Source organism: Manis pentadactyla, chromosome 4 (assembly GCF_030020395.1).
Source record: "Manis pentadactyla isolate mManPen7 chromosome 4, mManPen7.hap1, whole genome shotgun sequence".
Classification (NCBI taxonomy): Eukaryota; Metazoa; Chordata; class Mammalia; order Pholidota; family Manidae; genus Manis; species Manis pentadactyla.
Genome location: NC_080022.1, coordinates 55105112 through 55128748, shown reverse-complemented (window position 1 = coordinate 55128748; position 23637 = coordinate 55105112). Strand labels below are relative to the sequence as shown.

Sequence of the window (23637 nt, the reverse complement as noted above, 5' to 3'; positions counted from 1 at the left end):
AATTCAAGACACACAGTTCAATTTAAATTTCTGATAAACAACAAATGTTTCTTTTTGGTCTAAGTATGTCCCAAATATCCCTTAAGGAGACTGGATTTTAAAGTCATACACCCATAATGTGTCAGGTTTAGAGTTACTGTATATTTTTAGAGAATTTAAACTTTTCAAGCTTGTTCTTCTTGACAGAGGTCTTTCCTTCTGGTGAGAAATACTACTTCAACTGATAGTGGAGCTTCACAATTTCATTTTATGTACTTGACCCTTCCTTTTAATCTGGATCTCAATAGACATAGGAAAAAAAAATGTACTTTGGCGGATTTAGAGTGCTGGCCTGACAGTTAAATAGAACAGAGGCCGTTTTTTCAACAGCTGACTAAAATCAGATCAGTAACTTAGAAAAATCAAATATTCAAAGTACACTAGTTACCCTTTAATTTTTCCATTTAAGCCTTCCTTCCACAACTGTTTCTGTGCATAATGGCTAGTATTAAACCTCTATTTTAAAGTCAGTTCTAAGACCATGGGAAGTTAATGTGATTCCAAAGCAGAGGACTAAGGTTTCTTTTGAATTATTTCATAGCCAGAAGTTCTACAACTTGTTAGATTTTTAAAATTACAAGTCTTACAATGGGTCAGACCCACAAACCATCTGATCTATGTCCTCTACTGACTAGTGGAAAACGAGACGTGTGCTTCAGCACCATCACATCTGACTAGAAAGCAATGACAGAACAGAGAAATTACCTCCTAGACATTATACTTTCTTTTCACAACCCCATAAGCATTAGTCACGATTCTCTTTAAGAACTGATTTTCAATTTTATTTTATAACATCTCCTGGGTCGTTTAAAATCCCGCACTAAGTAGTACCTCATTAAAGTTTCCAATATTTTTGTAGTCACAAAAATCTGCCATAGCTTGTTTTGAGATTACTACTCTCCCCTTATAAACATATCACATGGCATGTATTGTGTTTAATATTAATTATATTGATTTCAGCTAGCAACCTTTACATACCCCTTGAGATAAGAGAAAATGGGATGTTTCAAAATCTACCATGGGAATCGCTGCTCTGGATTAGCAGCTTCCCAGGGCCAGGACAGCCTGCTAGTTTGAAAATCTTCAAGATCAACTCTAGGGACCATCAAATTAATAAAGGAAAACCGTTTTACATAGACATATCCTTTCTTCCCTGAAAGCTTACATGTTATCTGTTTTGGTATTTTGGTAATCCCTATGCTAGAATATGCACTTGCAAATTGAGAAAAATCTGCCACAGGTTGGAACTTTTAACATATTTTTAAACCAAAAGTATGAGAATAGCAGTCTTAAGTCATTTTATCCTTTAAGAAAAGATTAGTGATACCTGTTCTGCATTTTGTTTTTCTTATTATTAAATACCATAATTTAGAGAAGATGGATGATGGCTACTTTGCACAGCAGTGCACCTCAAGATGTATAAGTCTGTTGAGTTGATGTGCCTCAAGATGTATAAGTCTGTTGAGTTCCTGGAAGGTTTATAAAAGCAGTTCCAGAGTCGGATGTGTCATATGTGAAGTAGAGTGGGTTCTGGCTAGAGGTCGGTTTTACCAGTGGGATCAAACAGAATAAAGAAGACTTGAACAGCAAACCCAGCATCATGCTGCACAACGTAGGATCAGCTGAACACCCAGCTGAGTCTGGAAATGAGACCCTGTGCTCCAGCGGTCTGAGAAACTCGGCAGGTTGTTGGCTTTCTCAGAGACCAAGTGCTTTTCATCGTTAAAGTGGGAGGGTTAAAAATAATATAAGTAAAGTGGTTGGCATGCTGTCTGAGACCTTTGTAGGGCTTGTACTTTATTCCACAGGATTTGTACTTAAAGCTGAATTTTGTCTCTGAATTTCCAAAGAATTTGAGCTCATGGTGCTTCCTTCACTTGAGTTAACACTTGGGTGGGGTTTTCGGTTGGCTCTTCAGCACTTAAACTCTTTTCTCGTCATTGTTGACAACAGCTTGTATAATTAGCTCCAGGATTCGCACAGCCTGCTGCTGCAGGTGTGATGTAGTGCCTTGTCACACTGATTACGTGACGCATGAGTTACTCATAAAAGTTCTGATTTGATTGTTGACATTTAGATTATTCACCCGTCTGAGGAGGGTAAACCAGAATTGCCAGAAACATAGAAGCCCATCAACTGAAACCATAACTCAAAATGCCTTTGCCATTAAAGCCAGACCATTAAAAAAAAAAAAAGCCTATTTGGAAGTTTCCAGCTGTTGCTAACTCTAGCCATTCATGATTTCATAACTTAGGCAATTTCCTCAAGTTAAGAGATTTTAGAACTCTTCATGCACTGACCAGAAGCCATGAATGGCCACAGACTGCCTGACATAAGGCTAACTGCACCAAATAGGCAATTTTGCTCAGATTTCCATAGTTGGGGTCAATCCAGTACCATGTCTGAATATATGACTGGGGTAAAAGGGAAAGAGTGTCATCAATATGTCTAGAATGAGAAATATAACCAAACAATGGCAGAATGACTAAGCTATGCTCCAGACACAACAGACATGGAGAGTGGCTGAATTTCAGAAACAACATGTGCTCATAAATATGCTCCCAATTGAGTATGCAGGTATTGTTAGTCTCTGAAGGCCTTAAATTCTTGTCCACAGGATGCAGACTTCTCAAGAGAAAAGTATGCTAAATACCCCAAAGCCAAACCAATTGACAACAAAATACACTTTACATTTCTGCTCACAAGGAGAGAGTATTTGACCCTGATAACTTTGTTCTCTGTTAATCCGACTCTGAACTTGGGAGAAGGCTCAGGAGCAAGCTTTTGCTGCTACTGAGGATATTTAGAAAAGTCACTGTGAATCACATGGGGGTTTCTCATTCAACCTAATAATTAGAAAAACTGGAATCAGCCATGGCAAGCCCCTACATGTAGCATGGTACAGTGTAACAGGTAACAGGATTCCTGGGTTCTAATGGATTTTCCACTAACAACAGAGTTGGTCCTGGACAAATTAGATAAAATTTCTGAGCTTCACACAGTTGACCCAACAAATTATCTGAATGCCTATCAGGGGCCTAGAGCTAGTCTAAGTGCTGGAACTACCATAGTGAGCAAGGTAGGAACAATTCATATTAAATAAAGTAACCCTTTATTTAATGCTCTGTCCTGGTACCACAGGAAACTTAGAGAGAATAAGCTTTAAGTGAAGAAACAGGCCTTAAAAATCCCAGCACTGCCCCATAAGTATGGTTCCTCAGGCAGAATTAGAGCTCTCTGAGAAATCACACTCCTGGATCACATAGCTAGATTTGAAAAGATTTGACCAAAAAAGAAAAATCTTTCATGAATTCTTCCTTATGAATACCTCCTCCTCCTTTATAATCATTATGAAAATATGAACTCATATTTTACACATTTTAATCCAATATAGTTATCTTACTTGAAAAAAACCCTCCATTCCTGTCCAGGGGTTTATGTTTTGTTTATTTTTAACGAGGCTCTCTTATTTTAGGATTTACTAGGGGCTCTGAAGGGTCTTTCTTTTTTTTATTTTTTTTACTTTGGTGTCATTAATCTACAATTGCATGAGTGTGAAGGGTCTTTCTTGAAGAGCAATATATGACCTTTCTTAGTTTGGAAATTTTACAACACCAGACATATAATATAGCAGTAGACAATGACCTTATATTAATTCCTGAGACATACAAAAGAAGAATGTTAGCAAAAACAAATTTAATGAGGACAATCAAAATAAAATGAATTCTCTGAAATTAAATTATGCTAATTTAAAATGTTTAAAAAATAATACTGGTAAATATTGATGAGATATTATCAGGGAAGATTCCATGAGATGGGTAAGAAAGATGCAAATAAATTTGGCAACTAGATTGTGCTAAACTATAGTAGGAAAAAATTCAGTGGCAGCTCACCCTGTAAAGAACACAAATAACATACTGAACTTGACTAAGAAAAACATACCAGTTGTAACAATAAACACACTATATCTAGATCATTCTGACTCAGTTACAGATGGAGCCAGCAGTAGCAATCACAATGGATGGGAGCTGAGGCAGGGAGGGCATTGTGCCCTTTCAGCTTGGTAGATGGGTAGCATATGGCTGGTAAAATTGACATGTCTGGACTATGAATGGGATATACAGAGCAGGAATTGAAGTCCATTTCATTAGTGACCCATCAGAAGGTCCCCAGCTTCTCATGATCAAGCACACTAAAGATTCATATTACCATTGGATTATCTAAGCATGGTCTATGAATTTAATTTTTTTGAAAGTCCTAAAAAATTACTATCTCTAGTATGCTGTTCTACCAGTGAAGTCATTACCTGTCCTAGCATTGGTCAAAAGAAGGATAATCTATCAAAAGTCCCCAGGTCAACACATCTCTTAACACATTTCTTAAATGACCAAATCAAGTAGAATTACAGAAAGCTATTTAAAATAAACCCCAAATCGACTGTCAATAACTAAAGAAGCCTCCATTTGTTTTCACCCCTCTCCTGACAGTTAAACACAAATAGAACTATGCCTATTTGATACTTTTTAGTCTTAACTACGGTAAGCAAATACGGAGTCTCAAAAAATGACAACACAATTTCAGGCCTCAAAGGTTTGCAATCAGGTGCACACATAAATAAACCTCAGATAACTAAAATGTTAAGATGATATTAACCAATAAGATAGGTAAACAATGCTTTATGAAAATCTGATCAGTCAGATCAACTAAGGCAGAGTTTCCAAAACAAAAAAAGTCAAGATATTTGGAGTACCAGGGGTAGCTTCGTGTACAGGACTAGATGACATATTTGAGCCAAAGGTGAGTTTTTTAGGTGATGGAATACAAAGAGGGGTACAGGCCCCTCTTTGTATTCCATACTTCTTCACTCTCAAGTTATCATAAAACTCTTAAAATCTTAAGCCTTGTTTCCAAATAGGTTTCTGACATCAGGGAAAGAGAGGAAGGTGAAGTCCACTGTTTCAATCTATGGGTGCAGTTTTAATTTTAGTCTATTGTTTTCAACTCTGTTAGTTCTTTTCTTATACTTAAATGATTATTGTAGCTTTTAAATGATGTTCCCTCCATTGGAATCTCCTTTTACATATTTTTGTTTTTTAATTTCAAGTATCTTATTCTAATAACCAAAATACTAAGCTTTCTTACCCACCCAGAATAAGGAATTTTCATTTCCTATATTATATCCCATGAAATTTTCTCACTTTGTCCTACTTAATAAGTAATGATTAGAAATGGGTAAACACCAAAAGAGCTAAAGTAAGACTGTCAAGCACACTTCAGGCATAGAGTAACTTTCCTTAATAAACATCATGACTGAGATCAATTCTCCCTGAGTCATTTTTCCTTTATTTTCCACTCATCTCCTACTTTTAAACAATCAGACTAATAGTTCAGAATCCATCAGTATGAATTCATGGCAAAATATTTGCAAAATCTGCTTAACTCAGATGTCTACAAATACTAAAACTCATCTTGAGCTACCTAAACAGATAAAAATGTGTCTCTGCTGTAAAGGAGGTTCATTTGATTTAAAATGTTTACAAAGCATTAGTTACATTGATGTCATTTCTCAATATGTAGCAGCCAGTAATGTTGAAACTTACACAACTAAGATGTCGGTAAAACAACTCAAGAATCTAGAAATCATATTTGAGTTGTGAGAGCTTTGCATAATCTGGGTCACTGGGTAGAAACCTTCTGGGGTGCAGAGAGAGGGTCAAATCAAGATGGTCAACCATCTTGATTTCAATTTCCTAAACTAAGAGCTCTAAGTAGCAGAGAACCCAAGGGTTGGCTATTTTTTCACCAACTGGTAAAACTCTCCAATTTATCACCTTCAGTTTCAGAGAGAGGAAAGGAAGGAATAAAAAGAAGTTGAGAGCAGTTTTCCTAATCACAGGGTTTTGTACCACTTAAACTTTGGCATTGGGATTAGGGGAAAAGCAAAGAAGTATCAACAGCCTTAAAAATGTTCATGCCCTTTAATCCATTAATTCCAAGTGTGGGAATCTAACCTAAGAAAAGAAACAGAGACAGGACAAAGTTATAAGGCAAGTAGTTAGCAAAAGGAAACACAGGACTGATGAGCAGAATGACTTTTGGCTTTTAAACTCTACTCCAGAAAGAGAAAAAGATTATCAGGCACCTCCCAAAACAGAAACAAAAGAAACAGGAGTTTTACTGTCTTCTTCATTTCTAAATAATTTAACGGTCCCATCTTTGTGGAAACACTTGGCTACTTTAAAGTAAATCAAACAAAGGAAGTTACAGTAAAATATCCAAGAGACTAAACAGTTTGGCACCAGTTGAGGGAAACATCACGTACTAACGGGCAAAACAGAGGGAGGTTGGCAGGTCCCTGAAAAATGCCCAAGTAGAGGGATGTGCGGGGACACACATCAGCAACTGGCACAGTGCCTTCAAGAGTGTGAAATGTATTCACTGTGGCCCAAGTTTGCCAAGGCATCATTAGTTTGCTAAGTCCTGGCTTCCAGATAGCTGAGCTTTCTGAACTTGCTGAATACACTTTTACTTAGAAGGAAAATTTTTAGAAAAGCACAAGCGTAAGCTCCACCCTTGGCTTTTCTTTCATAGGTAACAATGGCATAGGTTTTGGGAGATGTTTAGATTGGGACATATTCTAAAAGAAAACAAAAAGATAAGAAAAAAGTTATAAAAAATGTCAAACAAAATTTATTCTATTACTATGTTGTAATTCTATTTTTCAAAACTAGTGTTATAGATTTATACTGGATACTCTAATATAATTAACTGATTTTCTTTTTTCACATGGAAAGGTTTCCTCTTAAAATGATTTTTTATCAGATTTTGAGAACATAATTCTCTTATCAGCCAGCCAGAAACACAAAAGTCAAAGGTAATTAATGTTCCCTCACTTCATTCCTGCTTGCCTTTTAGGGATTTGTTCAGTTGGAGACTTTAAAAGGAGTTAGGAGAAAGTTTGGGCTAAATGGATTATTATTCAGTAAAGAAAGTGGCTCTGTAAATATCAATGCAGAAATACTTAACTGAAACAAAATAGATTGCAAATTAAATGTATTACAAAGCACTAAATAACTTACAAAATGTTTGGTGAAATTTTGACAACACTAAAACTTTGAATACTGAATTATACTCTCAATAATATAACTGTGTTTTGTCGTAGAATAACTGAAATAATGCTAAGGAATAACCAGCTTAATCTTCTCTTTAATTTTTGTTTGAAGACAAAGTCCAAGGAAAACAGTCTATATGCAACTTATAGGAAATTTCCCTATATTAATTATTGCTACTGAACCATTGTTCCCTTATTTTATGGTCACATTGCATGCATTGGAAAGATTGTAGTATATGATGAAATTGCCCTAACATCTAAAAGATAATACAGTAAAAAAAAAAAGAACAACCTTTCTCCATTTGCTTTTATTTTGGGGGGTGGTTAAGAAGGGAATTTGGGGATAAGCTAAGGTCTTTTAAACAAAACTATATTGTCTTATCTTAGGCAATGTTAGAGAATTTGGGGGAACAAATAGATCTTGAATTTAGCAAATTGATCTACATAGGCAGTGGATTCATTTAATATTGTTATTTACTTATTTATGAGTGCTTTACAATCATTTGTCTAGAGGTCCAGAATATGGTACCTGCAAATTAGGATTCTAAACCAGACCCAACCAATGATGGTCGGAGTTAGAATAAGACCTTCCATTGGTGGAAACCATGGTAAAATTCCCTTATGAGAGTTATTAAATACCTCTATAATTCTATATTTATCTCTCCTATTGGGATCATTGATGGTGAGTCAGAGGGCCTTCGATGTGAATCCTGGCTCTCTTTTTATCTTAATTTATTTCAACTCTCTAAGCTTTGTTTTACTCATCTGTAAAATAGAGGTAATAATAGTACCTATTTCAAACGGCTGTTGTATTAATGACAGAATGGAGGTGAGGAGCTTAGCACAATGTCTGCATAGTGTAACACCTAGAAAAGCTGTTCATTGTTTACTATTATTGTTCTATCAATAAATGTAAGAGCTGAAGGAAATCATGGAAATAGTCTGCTCTAACTCTTTTGCTTTGTAGATAAGAAAAGGCAAATATTCAAAATGATTTAACTATTTAAGATAATACACTTAAATAGAGGCAGAGCTAGAACTCAAGCTCAAGGCTTATTCCCAGGCTCTCTGCACTTTGTTGCCCACAGTTCTATATAAATCTGAGCAGTAAAGAAAGAAGAATTGGATCAAAAAAATTTATGAGTACCCCACCTGTGTAGTACTGATTTTCATTCTATTCTGCTTTCTAGTTTAGGGTCACCTCTAACATTTGTGGGGACACATACCATATGTCCAAATATGTTAAAGATACAAAATTGAGCTATCTTAATACTCATATCTTGACAGACATTCCTTCCTAGCAGCTTGGAAGGCCAGACTGAATTTAGAATTCTTAAACTCCTAGGCTATGGAGTGCAGGGGTATCTAGTCACTGCACCGCACCTGCCCCATTATTTCCCAGGCCCTACCACCCCCAGGGACATCTCTGGGCCATTGTGTACCATGTGCCATAGGCGGCAGTTCAAGCTCCTCCACATAAACTTCCCAAGCTGACATGCTGCCTCTTGGCTACCCCTTGGGCTTAAGGGTGTGCACTCCTCCAGCAAACCCAGGAAGGAGGCCTGAACAGGCCCTGAGAGTGAGTGTGAAGCCATCTGGGCAGAGAACGCAGGGGACCAGTGGGTGCAGTGTGGTCTGGAAGGGGAAGCCCAGCAGCCCCTCAGGCCAGCGGACCACTCCCCTCCTGGAGCAGGGTGCACCCGGAGCAGACCAGGCTAGGGCTGTCCTAAAGCACAGGGTCCGGGAAAAAGGATTCCTCTGGCCCTCAGGGTGGCGCTGTTCTTGATATCAGTTAATTCTGGGCAGAAGTGGAATGAATCCCTTTCAATAGTTGGTCACCCACCTATCACCACCCTGACAGAGCTCTGAGACATATCTGTTAGCCAGTAAATCTCTTTCCTCTCAGTTCTGCTGGATCCCACACTTTCCATACTTATTGATTATTCCATTAGAAAATGATTTCACCCAGCTTTAGGGCAACACCCCATCCTGATCACATTTCAGAGCCACACAGCTTGGATCCCAGCAGTCCCCTGGCTGGCGGGAGTGTATGCCTTGATTCCCTCCCACCGAAGCACACGGGCAATGAGTTGCCTTTACATTCAGTGCTCCAGTACAGCCACACCTCAAGAGCAGGAAAAATAAACCTGAGTGGCCAGGAGCAGTCACTTCCCCTGTGAGGCCTTCAGAGGAAAAGGACCAGCTATCTCCCATTCCTATCTTATGCATTTCCTCCGTAAATGTTTACTGAAGTGTTAGGTCCTGATGCTTTATTCTGAACAGAATACTGATATTATTGAGGACTTCATTTTTCAACACTAGAACACCCATGTTCACTGATAGGGCCCAAACATTTTGCAGCACATAAATAGCCCCAGGGCAAAGCTAGTCACAAAAGAAAAGCACAATAGAGGGTGTTTGAGGGGAAGTCCAGACAGGACCCAGTAGCTTGAACATAGCTCTTTACTGAATACGACAGCATGTTCATCTTCTGAAAACATTCATTATGTTGGGCACAAATGACCCCACTGGCATTTTTCTCCTGAAAATTTTAGGCCTGGGACTTTTTCACAGTAAAAGCTCCGCCTTCCTTGTCAGTCACAACTCCACCTCCCTGTGATTGTTCTGTGTTGGTCCCTCCTCAGCCACTGTTGCTGCAACTCTGTGCTTTACTGACTGTGTCTGTCAGGAAGGAGACAGGAAATTCTAGTCACCCTGACAGCAGCTGCCCCATTCCTCCTGTCCTCCTCCAGTGACGTTGGTTGGCTTTGGTGACAAGAGGTCAGGAACTGAGCCACAGTGAAGGTCAGGAAGATAGGTCAGTGTTTATGCCCTTGTTGGGCCGGGGATCCTGCTGAGGCTATTTGCTTTCTTCCTTTCTATCCTGTTTCTCTTTCCGTTCCTCTTTTTATAATGCAGACCCAAAGCATCCTGTTTTCAAAACATCTAACTGTTTGCCACTGAGGAACTCATGCTCTGAGGCATTTCACATTTCACTGAAGTGTAAGACAATTCTTCTAATTCGGGAGGTGATAAAAGTTGAAACAAAAATTAATGAGCAAATCTAAGAAGCCAATCTGTTGTTAGAGAAAACAGCTCTAATACGTCTAACTGAACTTGGGCAGCTGGCAGAAGGCTCACTAGACATCCTTTTCATCTTGAAAAATAATGTCATTGCTTCATAAAACTCCTGCTTCATTTATTCCATCTTGTAATTTGGGAAGGGGAGGGAATAATCTACCATATTAACCCACCTGGCTGCATCTTTCTCTACAGTTTTGGAATTCCATTTGACCTGTAGTCAGCACGAAAGAATGAGGGAAATTTGGGCCAAGGAGAAAAGTGTATTTTTATAAGTCATAGAAACTGTTCCTTATCTAACCCTGGGAAGCACACTTTGGAAAGCCAGTTACAATCTTTAAGTTACGGTTTTCTTCAAAATGGGTAATGGCTAAGAAAAAACAACAAACAGACAAGCATACTACCCTATGCAGAAGAAATCCGTATGAAAGGCTGCTTGCTTTTCCTCCACTAGACACGGACAGCCTTCTACCATTTGCATGTAGACTGGCACCTGTGTAATTCTCAAACAGCGCCTAAGCCAAACACTGGTACTTCCATTGCCACTCCTAAGTAAATGAAAGCTTAGTGATCACTTAGCTGCTTAGAACCTAAATAACATTTTTTTATTTTTATTTAGGCAGAGATGTAGTGGATGCTATTAAGTTATCACTGTTGAACTTTTACTACACATCAGTATTCTTAAGTGCTCCACACACATTATCTCATTTAATCTTCCCAGCAACCCAGGGGAGTAGGTAGCACTTTTATTCCTGTTTTACAGATGAGAAAATTAAGTCTTAGAACATTTAAGTAATAAATTGGCCAGGCCCAGTAGCTAGTAAATAACAGACAGGATTTGAGCCGTGATCTTTTGCTTCCGAAGTCCATGCTTTTCACACTCTCCATCTATAGTACATCTTCACACACTTGCAAGCCCAGAACTCAGAGGTTTGCCATAGTATCTTTGTTCAGTGAGGGTAAACAAAAGATGACTATATGAGATTATACAGTAATGACAATAATGATGACGATTATAGTTTTAAGCAGCAATGTGGATAGAATGCTTAAACAATTTTGACAACATTTAAAACTGAATGAGGAATTTTTTTTTACCACAGGTAATTCAGTTCCCCAAAAAACTGATAGAGATCCATGTTTTTCTGGTGGCCACAAAAATATTCTCATTATATTGTATTATACATGCAATGGATTAAGCTTTACTTGAGACAATCATCTGAATCATCAAGATTTTGGAGGGGGAAATAAAGGTAGCCAAGCAAAAAGAGAAATCTTTTTAAAAATTGAAATTGACTTCAGCTGTCAGCCAGGCATTATTCATCCCATGGGTCATTGCTTTGCCCTACAACCTTCCCACTATAGATCCAGAAAATAATGCGAAGCTGCATGCCTTCTTCTGAAGCTAAGTGTGTCAGCCTTAAGGTTTAGCCCTTTCTTTAGGGTTAGCTCTATTTAACTTTCATTGCTTCCTGCACACAAACCATAAAGGAGGAGCGGAAGCCTGAAGTGACTGGAATTCTCACCAGGACCTATACAGTCCCTGGTCTCAGATCATTCTTAACTATTATGTTGAATATGAACAATTTAAAAATAAATTTGCATGACAGACAATGTCTAATATCAGCACTCCAGGCATTAGCCTGGTTAGAATCTACAATGTATCAACACTCAAAATGGAAAATAATGGCAATTTGCAGTTTCTCAATGAGTATTCTTTTTCTCCTCCTGGAGTTAGTTGCTTCCGGTGTCTTAGTGACTCCAGAAGACAGTTTTCCTGCTGAAAAACTATGCCTACATATTGGGTCTAAATATTGTAGGGTTATCAATAATCACAAAATGCAGAGAACAGAGAGTATCTGTTAATACTCCAAAGAAGGCCAAAGTAAAATTCTCCTATGAGGAGTCCAACATGGTTTAGAGAACTTAAGCCTCCTCATTGGGAAGCAGTTAGTTGAAATTTACAGCAGCCTGGAAAAACACAGAATTGAGCCTTCAGAGAAAAGCCAGTAAATAATTGAACCTAGAAACTTTTCTCTCTTTTTTCCAGCTTGAATCTGAGCTAAAATTTGAGAAAGGGCCTTTCTTTTTTCTCTCTCTCTCATTAACCAATAAACAAGAGTAAGAAGTCTCCCCTTCCCTTCCCTCAGGACCTCCTGGGGGTGCAATGCTTCCTCTGTCAGATCCTTTGAGCAGGAGCCAGCAAGCCTCCATAGGAAGGTGATACTTTTAACCCCAGGAAAAGAGAGAGTAGGGACACACATTCACTACTGAACCTCGGGGCTGGAAAGGCATTTGGCAGGTGTGGAGCGAACCTCTTCCCAGCCCAGAACCGTAAGACAATAAGACCATACCTCAGGCTAGGATGATTGGGGATTCTGAAAATGTGTACTTATGAGGGCAATGTTTTCCATTAAAATGTGTGTGTGTGTTTGTGTGTGTCTGTATGTGTATGTGTGTGTGTGTGTAAGATAACATTCTCCAAAGAAAAAACACAAACAAAAAGCAACAACTCTTCACTACATAAATTAGCACTCTAAATCCAGTTGTTAATTAAACAAATGATATAATAAGAGATAATTAAAGCTCTTCAACACTGAGTTTTGTTTGGGGATTGTAAATAAAACCATTTATTTGCAGTCTGGGTGGAACTTAATTTCACATGATTCCACTTTGAAAAGCAGCAAACTTAAAAAAAAAACAACTTTCTCTTTAAGAAACAAAGTATAGTGTTTCTTTTTTTCTTAGGTCATGGCAACATCACAACAGAAATCTTAGAAAATCCCAGAATGTCCTTCTGAGAAAAATTTCAGAATTTATGAAACTTCAGGGCAAAACATTTTCTCCATTGATATACAGAAGTCACATTATTTTCTTGTTAAAAAAAATATATATATATACATACATATGTATATATATATATTTTTTTTTTAACACTGACAGCAATGCAGTATTTTACTCCATGGATTTATCAGCTTTTATCTTCCTGACAATTATTTTTTTTAAGGCATTTTCATTTGAAAAGTGATTTGTATACTTTGTAGACACATCTCGCTTCAAACATATTCCGAACTACATTAATAAGAAAGAAGTCTGATGTCTGGGAATGAAAGCCTACTGAGAATCTTAAACTTTTGCTGTAGCATCCAGATACAAGCTAAGTGTGGCACTTGGGGACAGAATCTTCTGAGGCAGATCAACAAGCCTGTTCTCACGGTGGCGTCCTCAGGTGCACCTCTGCTGCAGGCAGAGGCCGGAGGAGCTCAAGGGGAGCCGGGAGCTCCCTGCGAGGTCACACTTAAATGAATAAAACGGTCATCTCTTACCTTGTTAGAAGCCATCTCACTGACGGAGCGGTAGGTCTGTATGGTCTCTAGTTGGTCTAAGCACCAGTCCAGTTCCTCCAGCGTTTCCATTGCTAATTTTTGATAAGATTCTTCTGCAAACAAGCACACAGACATGTAGTTAGGCTGGAGTGGCTGCAGGCTGTCCATAGCCGAGTCACCGCTGCCGACGCTGATCCCGGCGCCACTGAAGGTGGCCCCGTGCTCCTTCATTATTTGCGCGCCGACTCCTTCCTTCCAGCTCCTCCACCAGGAGAACAAATCACCGTAGTGCTTTGCCCGGGATGGCTGGTGCCAGAGTTAACCCCCAGCCTGGATGAGGTGTCTGTGAACTACTAACAAACTTCCTCTGAGGAAGAAGGCGGGGAACCGTCTCTTATAAGCTCATCTGCATACATGTGTCCTAAAACTAAAGGCAGAAGCAATGAGTTTTCTCAGGCACTCTCTGCCTTAGTCATCCTGGGCTCTTTGGGGCACAGTGATGTCATTTCTGAGTGTTTGCAGTCTAGAGGAGAAGTGAGGAAAGCGTTTTCTCACTTTGCTTTTCTTCTAAACGAAACATGCAATTGAAAATCTGGGAGAGTGAGCTGACAGAGTTACCTTGGAAGGCTAGGCAGTCATTCATTCTGGGGAATGTGTAATGTTGGAGTAACTTTTAATACAGCAAACACTGGCCTGCACAAGTCAGAGAGGTAGGCTATCCCTCACCTCTTCTGAATCCCTCCTTTAAGTAGAGGCAAAATAAGGTCTGCCTGATAAGACTTCAGTCTAAGAGAAACTGTCTGGAGTTTTCTGTGAACACCGTTTATTGGCCTGGGAGTATGCAGCTCTTATTATACTAAACAAAGCTAAAACTTCTCTTCTGCAACAGCCAGGATCACAGGGAAATTCTGAACCGGACTTTCAGGTGGAGCCAGATGTGAACGCTGCAGATTTTCATTTTGATTAAAGCAGGGGCTCTGATTTGTCACTACAGGAATCTAGACTTTCTGGAAATATTTCTCAAAAAATTGTTTATAAGATCATATTTTTGTGGGATAATAAAGCTCTTTTTAAGTGTTTACAACATGTCATCCCATACCTGAAAGTCTGAGTCTAAACTAACGCTTTTACTGACTTATGAACCCTATGTTAATAAACACTGAATAAGTTTTATAAATGCCAGATGAATTAAAGATGCTATAGACAGTTATATAAAACAGTCAGCCTCTCCTGCATATATGACTAATTTTGAGGGGAACAATATCCACTAACTCTGCCAAGCTTTCTGGAATGCAAGCACACAGTAGGCACTAATAAAATTAAAGATCTTGTACAGAATTCTAATACAAAGAAAAGATTGCACATATTTCTGTCAGATTTCAAATACTTTTTTCCTATGCTCTACAGAAATCCCAGGGAGACCACATGGCTTCTTTTTATTATTTGGATAATTTTACATGGGCAGCACTCACACTTGAAGCAGAAAAGGGAATAAACAGAAGAGGGGTTCCAAGAGACTACAATCACATGACCACAGATGCCCATTTCAAAGAATAGGTGTTTTGTTTATCCCCCAAATACGCCTACACTTCAGAATAAACAGGGGTAAAAATTCAATATCCTGTATGTCATACTTCAAAGCCACAAAACCACTAGAGGTGACTTCCTCCATATTTTTCACACTCTTCAAAACAGTGCAGAGAAGAATCGCAGTGTTTTTACTAAAACTCACTTCAAGCCAGATTTGCACAGACCTTCCCTCTTTTTTTTCTTCCTCAATTTTACGATGCCACTTCAAGACGAAGAATCTCATTGACTCTCTCCTATGTTGGAAACACCCCCTTACCTCCTTTATTTCCTTCCAGAAGAGCACTTCTTCCAAGAAGCTTTTTCTGAAGTGACAGAACCCTCCCATCCTCATTCCTGGCCTGTTACAAAAGAAAAGTCCAATCACTTCCCAACTATCCAGGCTTTGCTCCCTTGCTGTCTTCCCCGCCACCACCTGTGGTTCTCCATAACTAAGATGTGACAGGCACTGGGATGGTGAGGGGTAAGCAACTTGCTCAAAGCCTTCTGAATAGGCCAACATGCAAAATGACTGTAAGATGATATATCACATTTCTCCTTCATGAAGAGGAAAAAGGGGATCCAATTTCCACACCTGACAAAGGAAATACAGCAATTACAGCAGCACAAGCCCTGGAGTAGGAGCAGGATTCTTCAATGCTCCGCCAATTAAGTGTTACCATTACAGCTCATTCATTGTCGAGTGCACAGAACAAGCTCACACGTACTCCTTGAGCTGGTTCAACAGTGCAATATCAGGGACTGGCCGAGGGATGTGACAGGACCTTCACTCCACTGCCCTTTCTTATTCTGGTCTGCCACAATAGTTTTTTAAGTGAAAGATATTATGTTTGGAGCAGAGCATGAGGGGTTGTTCCTTCCTAGATTCTTAAACCATGGTCAAAACTTCTTTGTGTTCCACTTTAGAGCCTTCTTATCACCGTAACTATGGCAGGAGGCACAGAAGACAGAGTGGGCTCAGAATGGGGGCATCAAACCCCTGTTACTTCTAAATGCAGCCAAAGGAGAGGCCAAGTACAGTTCAGGACTGGCCTCTACATTATAACTTCACAGCTCCAGTGCCTGGCCCAGGGCTTGGTACATAGTGGACTCTGTAAGTCCTCAGAGTAATGGAAACCGCAGTGCCTGCCTAGGCTGCCTGAAAATAGTGGTACTCAGAGGCTGAATGGTTTTATCCATAGCACTACAGAAAGAGTACCAGTGTTGGAGTGCGACTCACCCATTTTGGCTTTCTCTTCTATCACTTACTGTGCGATCCTGGACCTCAATTTCCTACATTTTAAAATAAGGATAAGAATATTTATCTCATAAAGTTACAAAGGAGATAAATGAGTTAAAGTATATAAAGTGTCTGGTACGGTAGCCAGTTTTTACTAGGTGATTAGTACATAGGAGAAGAATTATTAATGGCAATCACAGTAACTCGAGGGCCTAGAATTTGAGGGCAGGGGCAGGAGGAACAGGAAGAGAGGAGGAAGAATTGCATATTCAACCAGGGGTTTTCTAATGAGGATCAGCTACATAATTCAAAGGACAGGTTTCAAAATGAGCATGCAGGACCCTTTATTCAAAAAAAAAAACAGGAAAAAGTTAAAAGTAGTAAAGTATGAATTTCCTTTCTTAAAGAGTTTCTCTCTTGACCTGCCATGATGGTGCTATTTTTTAAATAAACCTTTTATTTTAAAGTAGTGCTAGATAAACAGAAAAGTTGCTAAGATTATAAAGAGAACATCCCCGTACACCATCTCCAGGTTTCCCCATTGTTAACCTCTTATATTATTATGGTACATTTGTCACAATGAATGAATGGCACTGTGGGTTTACTTACTCTTTAGTATCCTGTTCTCTCAGGCATGGGGATACCATGAGGAGAGCGCAGTCCCTCACAGGTCCCAGGACTCAGGGCAACTGTGCAGCCTACCGTTTGCTGGGTACCCCTGCCTGCCAGCATCCAAACTGCTGTGGCCCAGCCGGGGACAGGCTCTGGGGAAGTCAAGCATCTCTCTTCCCCACAGAACTGACACCCAGGCCACAGCAGACAGGTGAGTGACCCCGGAGGGTGCTACCAGTCCTGCATGAGAGGCTCTCCCCCACCGAGACATGGCCTCTGTCTAGCATGTTATAGCCAGGCCAGCCCAGGGCAGGGGCGGCTGCTACCATGGCTTACCTAGGACAGCACGGCACACATGCCCAACTCAGACCCTTCCTGCACCCACACCCAGGCTGGGAACGGACAGCAGTGTGGCCATGGGGTGAGGGCAGGGGCAGGGGAAGGGATGTTGGATGAGTCTCAGGGTGTGTGGCTGAGAACACATCCAGGGGAGGCAGGCAGTGGCAGGAGGTGGGACAGCATATGAGCCAAGGCTCCATTGTCCCATCAGATTTCACTTACAAAACACAAGATCAAGATAAAATTATTACTAGTTTCAAGACAGTGGCTATGGTGCCCCTCTGAGGGCATGCCCTTCACTGCATGGCCAGGAAGCAGGTTTTGTCTCATTTTAGCAGCATGGCTCTGAGAAGGAACAATGCTTAACATCACAGTCTTAAGGGGTGAAGAGCAGGTAATGGGACCATGTATGGTGATGCAGTCAGTCCCTATTTTGTCAAAAATTTCCAGAGGAAGAAGGAATGGGAGAACCAACCTCCCTTCTCGTCTGCCCTTCTTTCTCTTTCACTCTATCAAGAGTGACAAAGAGGATTTACTTCCTTCTGCAGGTCTGGTAGGTATTGCATTTGACCCTGAGAAACAGGAAGAGAGAATGGATGAATAATTGTAATAAATATTAATCTGGTAATCATATGTGGCATTTACATAGCTCTTTTCTCAAAGGAACTCCAAACACACTACTCATTAATCCTTGCAACATCCCTGAGCTGTGTGACAGACACTGAAGATGTACAATTATCTCTAATTCACCTTAAGGCACAAGCTAAAAAATGAGAGGTTAAATTATGAGAACAAGATTCCTGGCCAGACTGTACCTTGGTCTATGAAATTTTCAGCTCAGTGGTGAAAATGCATGCATTCCTGAGAATGTTATGTTTGAAGTGGCATTTTACCTTGAGTATTCTCTATGTAATTGTGCAGTTGCTTTCCCAAATGTTGTTACTTCTGAAGTCTTCTCTTCCCTTTTCTACCTAACACAGTCGTTAGCACAGGGAGGTGGCACAATATTTACTCAGAACTTCCTATGGTTCTGGCCCTGCATGTTCCTTTAGTGGGTGATCTCAGGCTAGTGACCTGTTTGCTGAGACTAAATTTCTCTTTATCTGTGAAAAAAGGGTAAGAAGAATACTTACCCTACTCTCACAGGGAAAATTTAAATAGGAGAATATGCATAAAACCAGACTGCAAAACTGTAAGTATTATGCACATTTTGTAAATATCACATTGCTTATTACAGGTGGGATATAAATGCATTATAGGAAATCAGAAAATTACAGAGCAGTAAAGATTCAAAATGATAAAAATGTCACTTCTTGTACTAAGCAGAGATCACTATATATAGAGAGATCATATATATATATATATATATATACAATAGGTACCCCTGTGCATATTCTTTCATGCAAGTGTGTGCTTGTGTGCACACATATATATGTACTTGAAATGAGATTATACACAACAAACTGCTGGTAACATTCTTTCTTTTTTTTTCAGTCAGTGATCTCCCTTTTTCTGTTTTAATAAATGTCTACTTCAGGTAATTCTTAGTTTATATTCCACTTCTCTCAGTTTCTTCATGCAAATCCAACAGAAATGTGTGTGTGTGTGTGTGTGTGTGTGTGTGTGTGTGTGTGTGTGTGTGTGTGTTTGCAGAGGTGTTGGGAAGCAGAGATTCAGACAAAGGACAGGAAAGGGTAATGAAAAAACCTCGGCCTGGCCACAGATAGCTAGCTGTTCATAGCTGAAAAACATGGAAACAGCTTTTAGCTGTTTTGAAGTCAGTGGCCAAGCTGGTAACAACCTCAAGTGCCCTAAAGTTCACCCTACATTCTGTCAGGGAAGTGGACCTGATTACCCCAGTGATCTCTGAGAAAGTGGGCATGGAGGCTCTTAACATGTTTACATCATTTAGTTTTGAAACCTTACATATCATCGATCTTAATACAGATGAGAAAACTGCGGTTCAGAGAGGGGAGTGCCCTGCTCCAACTCACACAGCCAGCAAGTGAAAGCATCACAATGTACCCCAAATATAAATTTTCTACAAACTGTACGTAAATGAGGTATTACTGACATACAAAAAAGCTGTGTACATTTAATGTATACACCTTGGTGAGTCTGAAGGTAAGTACACAGCTCCAAAACCATCACCACACACAGTTTTATAAATGTCACCGTCCCCTCTAAAGGTTTCCTCCCTCCCTCTTTTGTGTGTGAGTGTGTGTGCATGTGTGAGATGAGAAAATCTAACACACGTTTTTAAGTGTATGATACAGTACTTTTAACCATATGCACCACTCTGTATAGGAGATCTCTAGGACTTACCTGTCATATCTGAAACTGTGTGTGCTTTGACCAATGCTTCCTCAGTCTCCCTTTGCCCTAGGCCCTCATAACTATCATTCTATTCTCAGGGTCTATGAGTTTGAGTATTTGAGATTCCTGATATAAAAGATCATTCTAAATGCAATTTTAACAGAGCTCTGTATGTATCAGAAATTTATCTGTCAAGTCTCCCCCAAATCCTACCTAAAGGGAGCACCTAGAAAAGAAATGTAAACAGTCTCGTGTTCATCTGCCTCATGTAATTGGATTCTCTTTCCACTAGCGAAGGGGCCAAGTTATGTGATGACTAAATCAGAACAACAGTGGCATCCAACAATAGGAATGAATCTAATAAACATAGATGCCAAGCAAAAGAAACCAGACATTAAAAAGTATGTAAAAATAGAATTCAATTTATATAAAGTTCAAAAGAGGCAAAAACAAATTTGTGACATTAGAAGCCAAGAGAGTAGTTACCTTGGGAGGTGGGGTGTCATGACTAGGAGGACCTTGTGGGTCCTTGTGGGGGGCTGGCAATAATCAATTTCTTGAGCTGAGTACTGGTTATATGGGTGTGTTCATTTTATGAAAATTCACTGACTTTGACACTTGGCGATAAGTGCACACGTCTCTGTCTATCTGATTTTCCATGCATGCTTTCAACAGATTGTCCCATCCAGGGAAAGCCCAGTTTAAAAAACAAAGAGCAGGATTTCTAAAAACACATTTCCTTTTGTTGAACTGCTGCAATGGATATGAACAAAATTTTAGTAAATCTCACACAGCTTGAAAGCAACCCAAACAAGATGTTGGCTGTGATACTGCACACACCAGGACCCTCTGACTAGCTCAGAATTCAGTGGAACACATTGGAGTCTGACCGAGCTGTCTATAAATCCTAACTCTGCCATTTATATCCTAGCAGTGTGACCTTACACAAGGTAAGTAGCCTGACTGTGCCTCCATTTCAATACCTGTAAAACAGGAAGCTAGCATACACCAGCTGTGAGAATTAAATGAATCAACACATGCCAAGCCCTTGGCACTTGTCAGGGACCTTTTCCTCTCTTCCATCCTCAAAACCCTCTCACTCGTCCTGGTCACTTTCCTGAGGGTAGTGTAGCTGATATTTGATAGCTGGGTCAGGTGGGATTGTGCTCCCATCCTAGTGAAGGGAGAACACGTAAGGTAGCCATGAAATCCTAAAGTGGCCCTCCTACTGCATGACCTTAGATAGGGAACCACCTCCAGGTTAGGATAGAGTTTCTTGGTTTTCACTTCTAAAATATAGACCTGGCCTGGTATGTTATTCTGCTTTCACCAAGTCCTGACTGACACACCAGATCAGTGGACCTTCAGACATGGAGAAATGTATGAGAAAGCTGTTTGTTCCACAAACATTCATTCTACAAGAATACATTGAGTGTCCTCTATATGCCACATGTGCTGCTGGGTTACAGCAAGGAACAAGCAATGCTGGAGTGGTACAGTCCATTGTACTGAATGATTATATGGCAAATGCCTTTTTTCAGTCTTAAAAATGGTCATTCTGTGAAGTGGGGTGCCTTATCAGCTTCCTCCTTTCCCCTGCTGCCACCCCAAGCTTATACAGTGCAAAAATAAGAAAAATCCACCCTCTGGGCAGACCCAGCCTGAAAGCTGAGGAAGGAAATCATGGGCTGAATTTTGGCTCTCCCTCCCCAGCTGGCTGAGTGCCTTTGATCAGTACCCAAACTACACAGTGACCTTATGCAATAATGGCCTGGTGGCACACTGGCGTGGGGGCAAGCTAGCATGACTGGGAGGGCTGTGTGACAGCAGGGCATAGAACAGGGGGTCACAGCACCTTTAATCTCAACATGAAGTAAACCCTTGGCATTGAGAGGAAAACATCCAAAGATAGTCCTTAGCTCTTAATTCATGAATGCCGCTAAGTAAATGAAATAGCGTTAAGAAAGTATCCATAAAATAACTGGAAATTTTAATTTGACAGACTAATTATTAGTTTTAAATGCAGTTTTTGTTTTTGTAGACAAAACTTCCAAAGCAAAGGCTCCACAAGGGAAAATATTAAGGACTCCTTGATGGGGAAAACTAAAAAACAGTCTTCTGATCTTTGGAAGTGAGACGCGTGTGTTAATTAGATTGCCAACATTCAGCTCATGACTCCAGCTTTATACTCAAGCTTCTCGATGGCCTCACTAGATTCTGTGTGTCTTGCAGCAAACAGGCATACTTCTTTCCTCTCTTTCTCTTCATAGAACAGTAGGTATTATAAAATATAAAATAGCTTCATACATAAAGAAATCAGCCTCTATTTACAGGTTAGGTTGGGGCTATTGGCCTGTTTATTTAGTGGTCTTGGTTGTGATTTTTTTGCCCCTAAGTTAGCAAAGGCATATATTTTCTTTTGATGAATATTTGGTAAGTGAAATGCACCTGTGTTAGAGTGCAAACTTGCAAGAAGGCACATTGTTTTCACCTGGAGTGAAACATCCTTAGAACAAATCACAGGGCCTGGAGGACACTTACACACTCTGGAATTCAGTTCTTCCAAAGGTGGGTGTGCAAGCCCGGAGGTGGCCTTGCTTGCAGGCCTTTGTTAAGTGTCTTTATAAATATGGAACTTCACAACTGCACATGACAGGGATTTCACTCTGGGTGGATTCATGGAAGAAGAGGCTCACTGCCCTCAAGGGAAATAGCACTGGAAAGTAGGTCATTTTGAGGCTGATCTCTTTAGCAAACTCCTTTAAGACTACAAGTTTAAAAAAACACTCCAATCACAACTAGCTTTTGTATATATAACTTGACCGTTTACCAAGCATTTTCACTTGCATATCTCAGTTTTTCCTTGAGAAATAAACCCCATGAGGCAGAAATTATTGTTATTATGACATACAATTTCCATTATGCATGTGAGAAAGTTGAACCTTGGGGATGTTTAACGATTTGAAGTCATCCAATGAGACAGACATAGAGAGCAGGAAAGAGGGAGGCAGATGCAAAGGAGATGGAGAGGAGGGAGACAGAGGGAAGGGAGAGCGGGAGGAGGGAGGCAGCAAACTCAAGTTTTCTGATTCTAAACTCTGCGATCTTTTTGCTAAGCCCTGGGGCTTGTTGTAAACAAATGGGGGAATGTGATAGTGGGCGTTCAGGGAAGGCCTGCCTTAGAAAGGTATGAGACTTGAAGGAATAAGAATTAGATGTAAAAGGGAGGAAAGCATTCTAGGCAGGAGGGGCCTCAGGGTGTGCTCAGTGTCCTAAGAGAGGTCCACACAGCAGGAACAGCAAGGAGAGGAAAAGCCTGGTATGAGAAATGTAGATGAGGTCATGCAGAGCCGTGAAAGGCCCTGGGGAACCTTTATTCTGGAAGCAATGAGAAAACTTTTTGGAGCCTCATCAAAGAAGTGGCCTAGCCAAAATTGCGTTTTCAAAAGATCACTCTCACTGCAGGAATGGGCGCAAGAAGATGAGCTAAACAGTGTGTAAAGCTCAGGGTCTGGAGAAAGACGTCTTCCCTTGGGGCTGTTCGGGGGATTAAATGAGGTGACCTACATCAGAGCTCTAGGACAGTACCCAGCTCCTAATAAGGATTCATGCCCCTTGCTGGTAGCATTAGTATTCATTTTATTGCAAAAACCTAGGCAGGAGATGAGGATGGCTGGAATTAAGTAGTAGTAATGGAGATGGAGAGAGGTAAACGGACTTGAATTATTCATGAGTTGAAATGATATGGCCTGTGGATAGTGGTCTCTGACTGGTGACCAAAATGCCTAGCCACTTCAGTTTCTCAGGTCAAGAGTATGTCCGTCAGTGCCGTGTGACTTCATTCTGCTCACACCGGTCTACCTCACAAGGGTGCAACAAGTCAGAGACCAGTGACTTCATCTACAGAAAGTAATAATTGAACAAAAGCTTTTCATGCCATCTGGTCATTACATGCTCCTTGACATGAGACCAAATTCAATCAAGGTTGCTGGGTAAGCATGAAATCAGAG

The 23637-nt window shown here is 40.1% G+C and overlaps 1 protein-coding gene and 1 long non-coding RNA gene across 4 annotated transcripts in view; both read right to left on the bottom strand.

Annotated features, from left to right (window-relative positions):
- Nucleotides 1-23637, bottom strand: part of PDE4B (phosphodiesterase 4B) — a 431325-nt gene that overhangs the window by 23747 nt on the left and 383941 nt on the right. For 2 of the 3 annotated variants that reach the window (XM_036911326.2, XM_036911327.2), the window contains one exon: nucleotides 13555-13667. In XM_036911326.2, coding sequence (XP_036767221.2) covers nucleotides 13555-13667 — 113 coding nt within the window. Of the gene's footprint in view, nucleotides 1-13554; nucleotides 13668-14172; nucleotides 14213-23637 lie in introns of those variants that run through there. The other variant, XM_036911328.2, reaches the window with a different exon arrangement.
- LOC130683361 (uncharacterized) lies at nucleotides 17575-19924 on the bottom strand. The gene is made up of 2 exons (XR_008997030.1): nucleotides 19637-19924; nucleotides 17575-17883 (listed from the first exon to the last, which is right to left on the bottom strand). It is a non-coding gene; the product is annotated as an uncharacterized LOC130683361 (long non-coding RNA).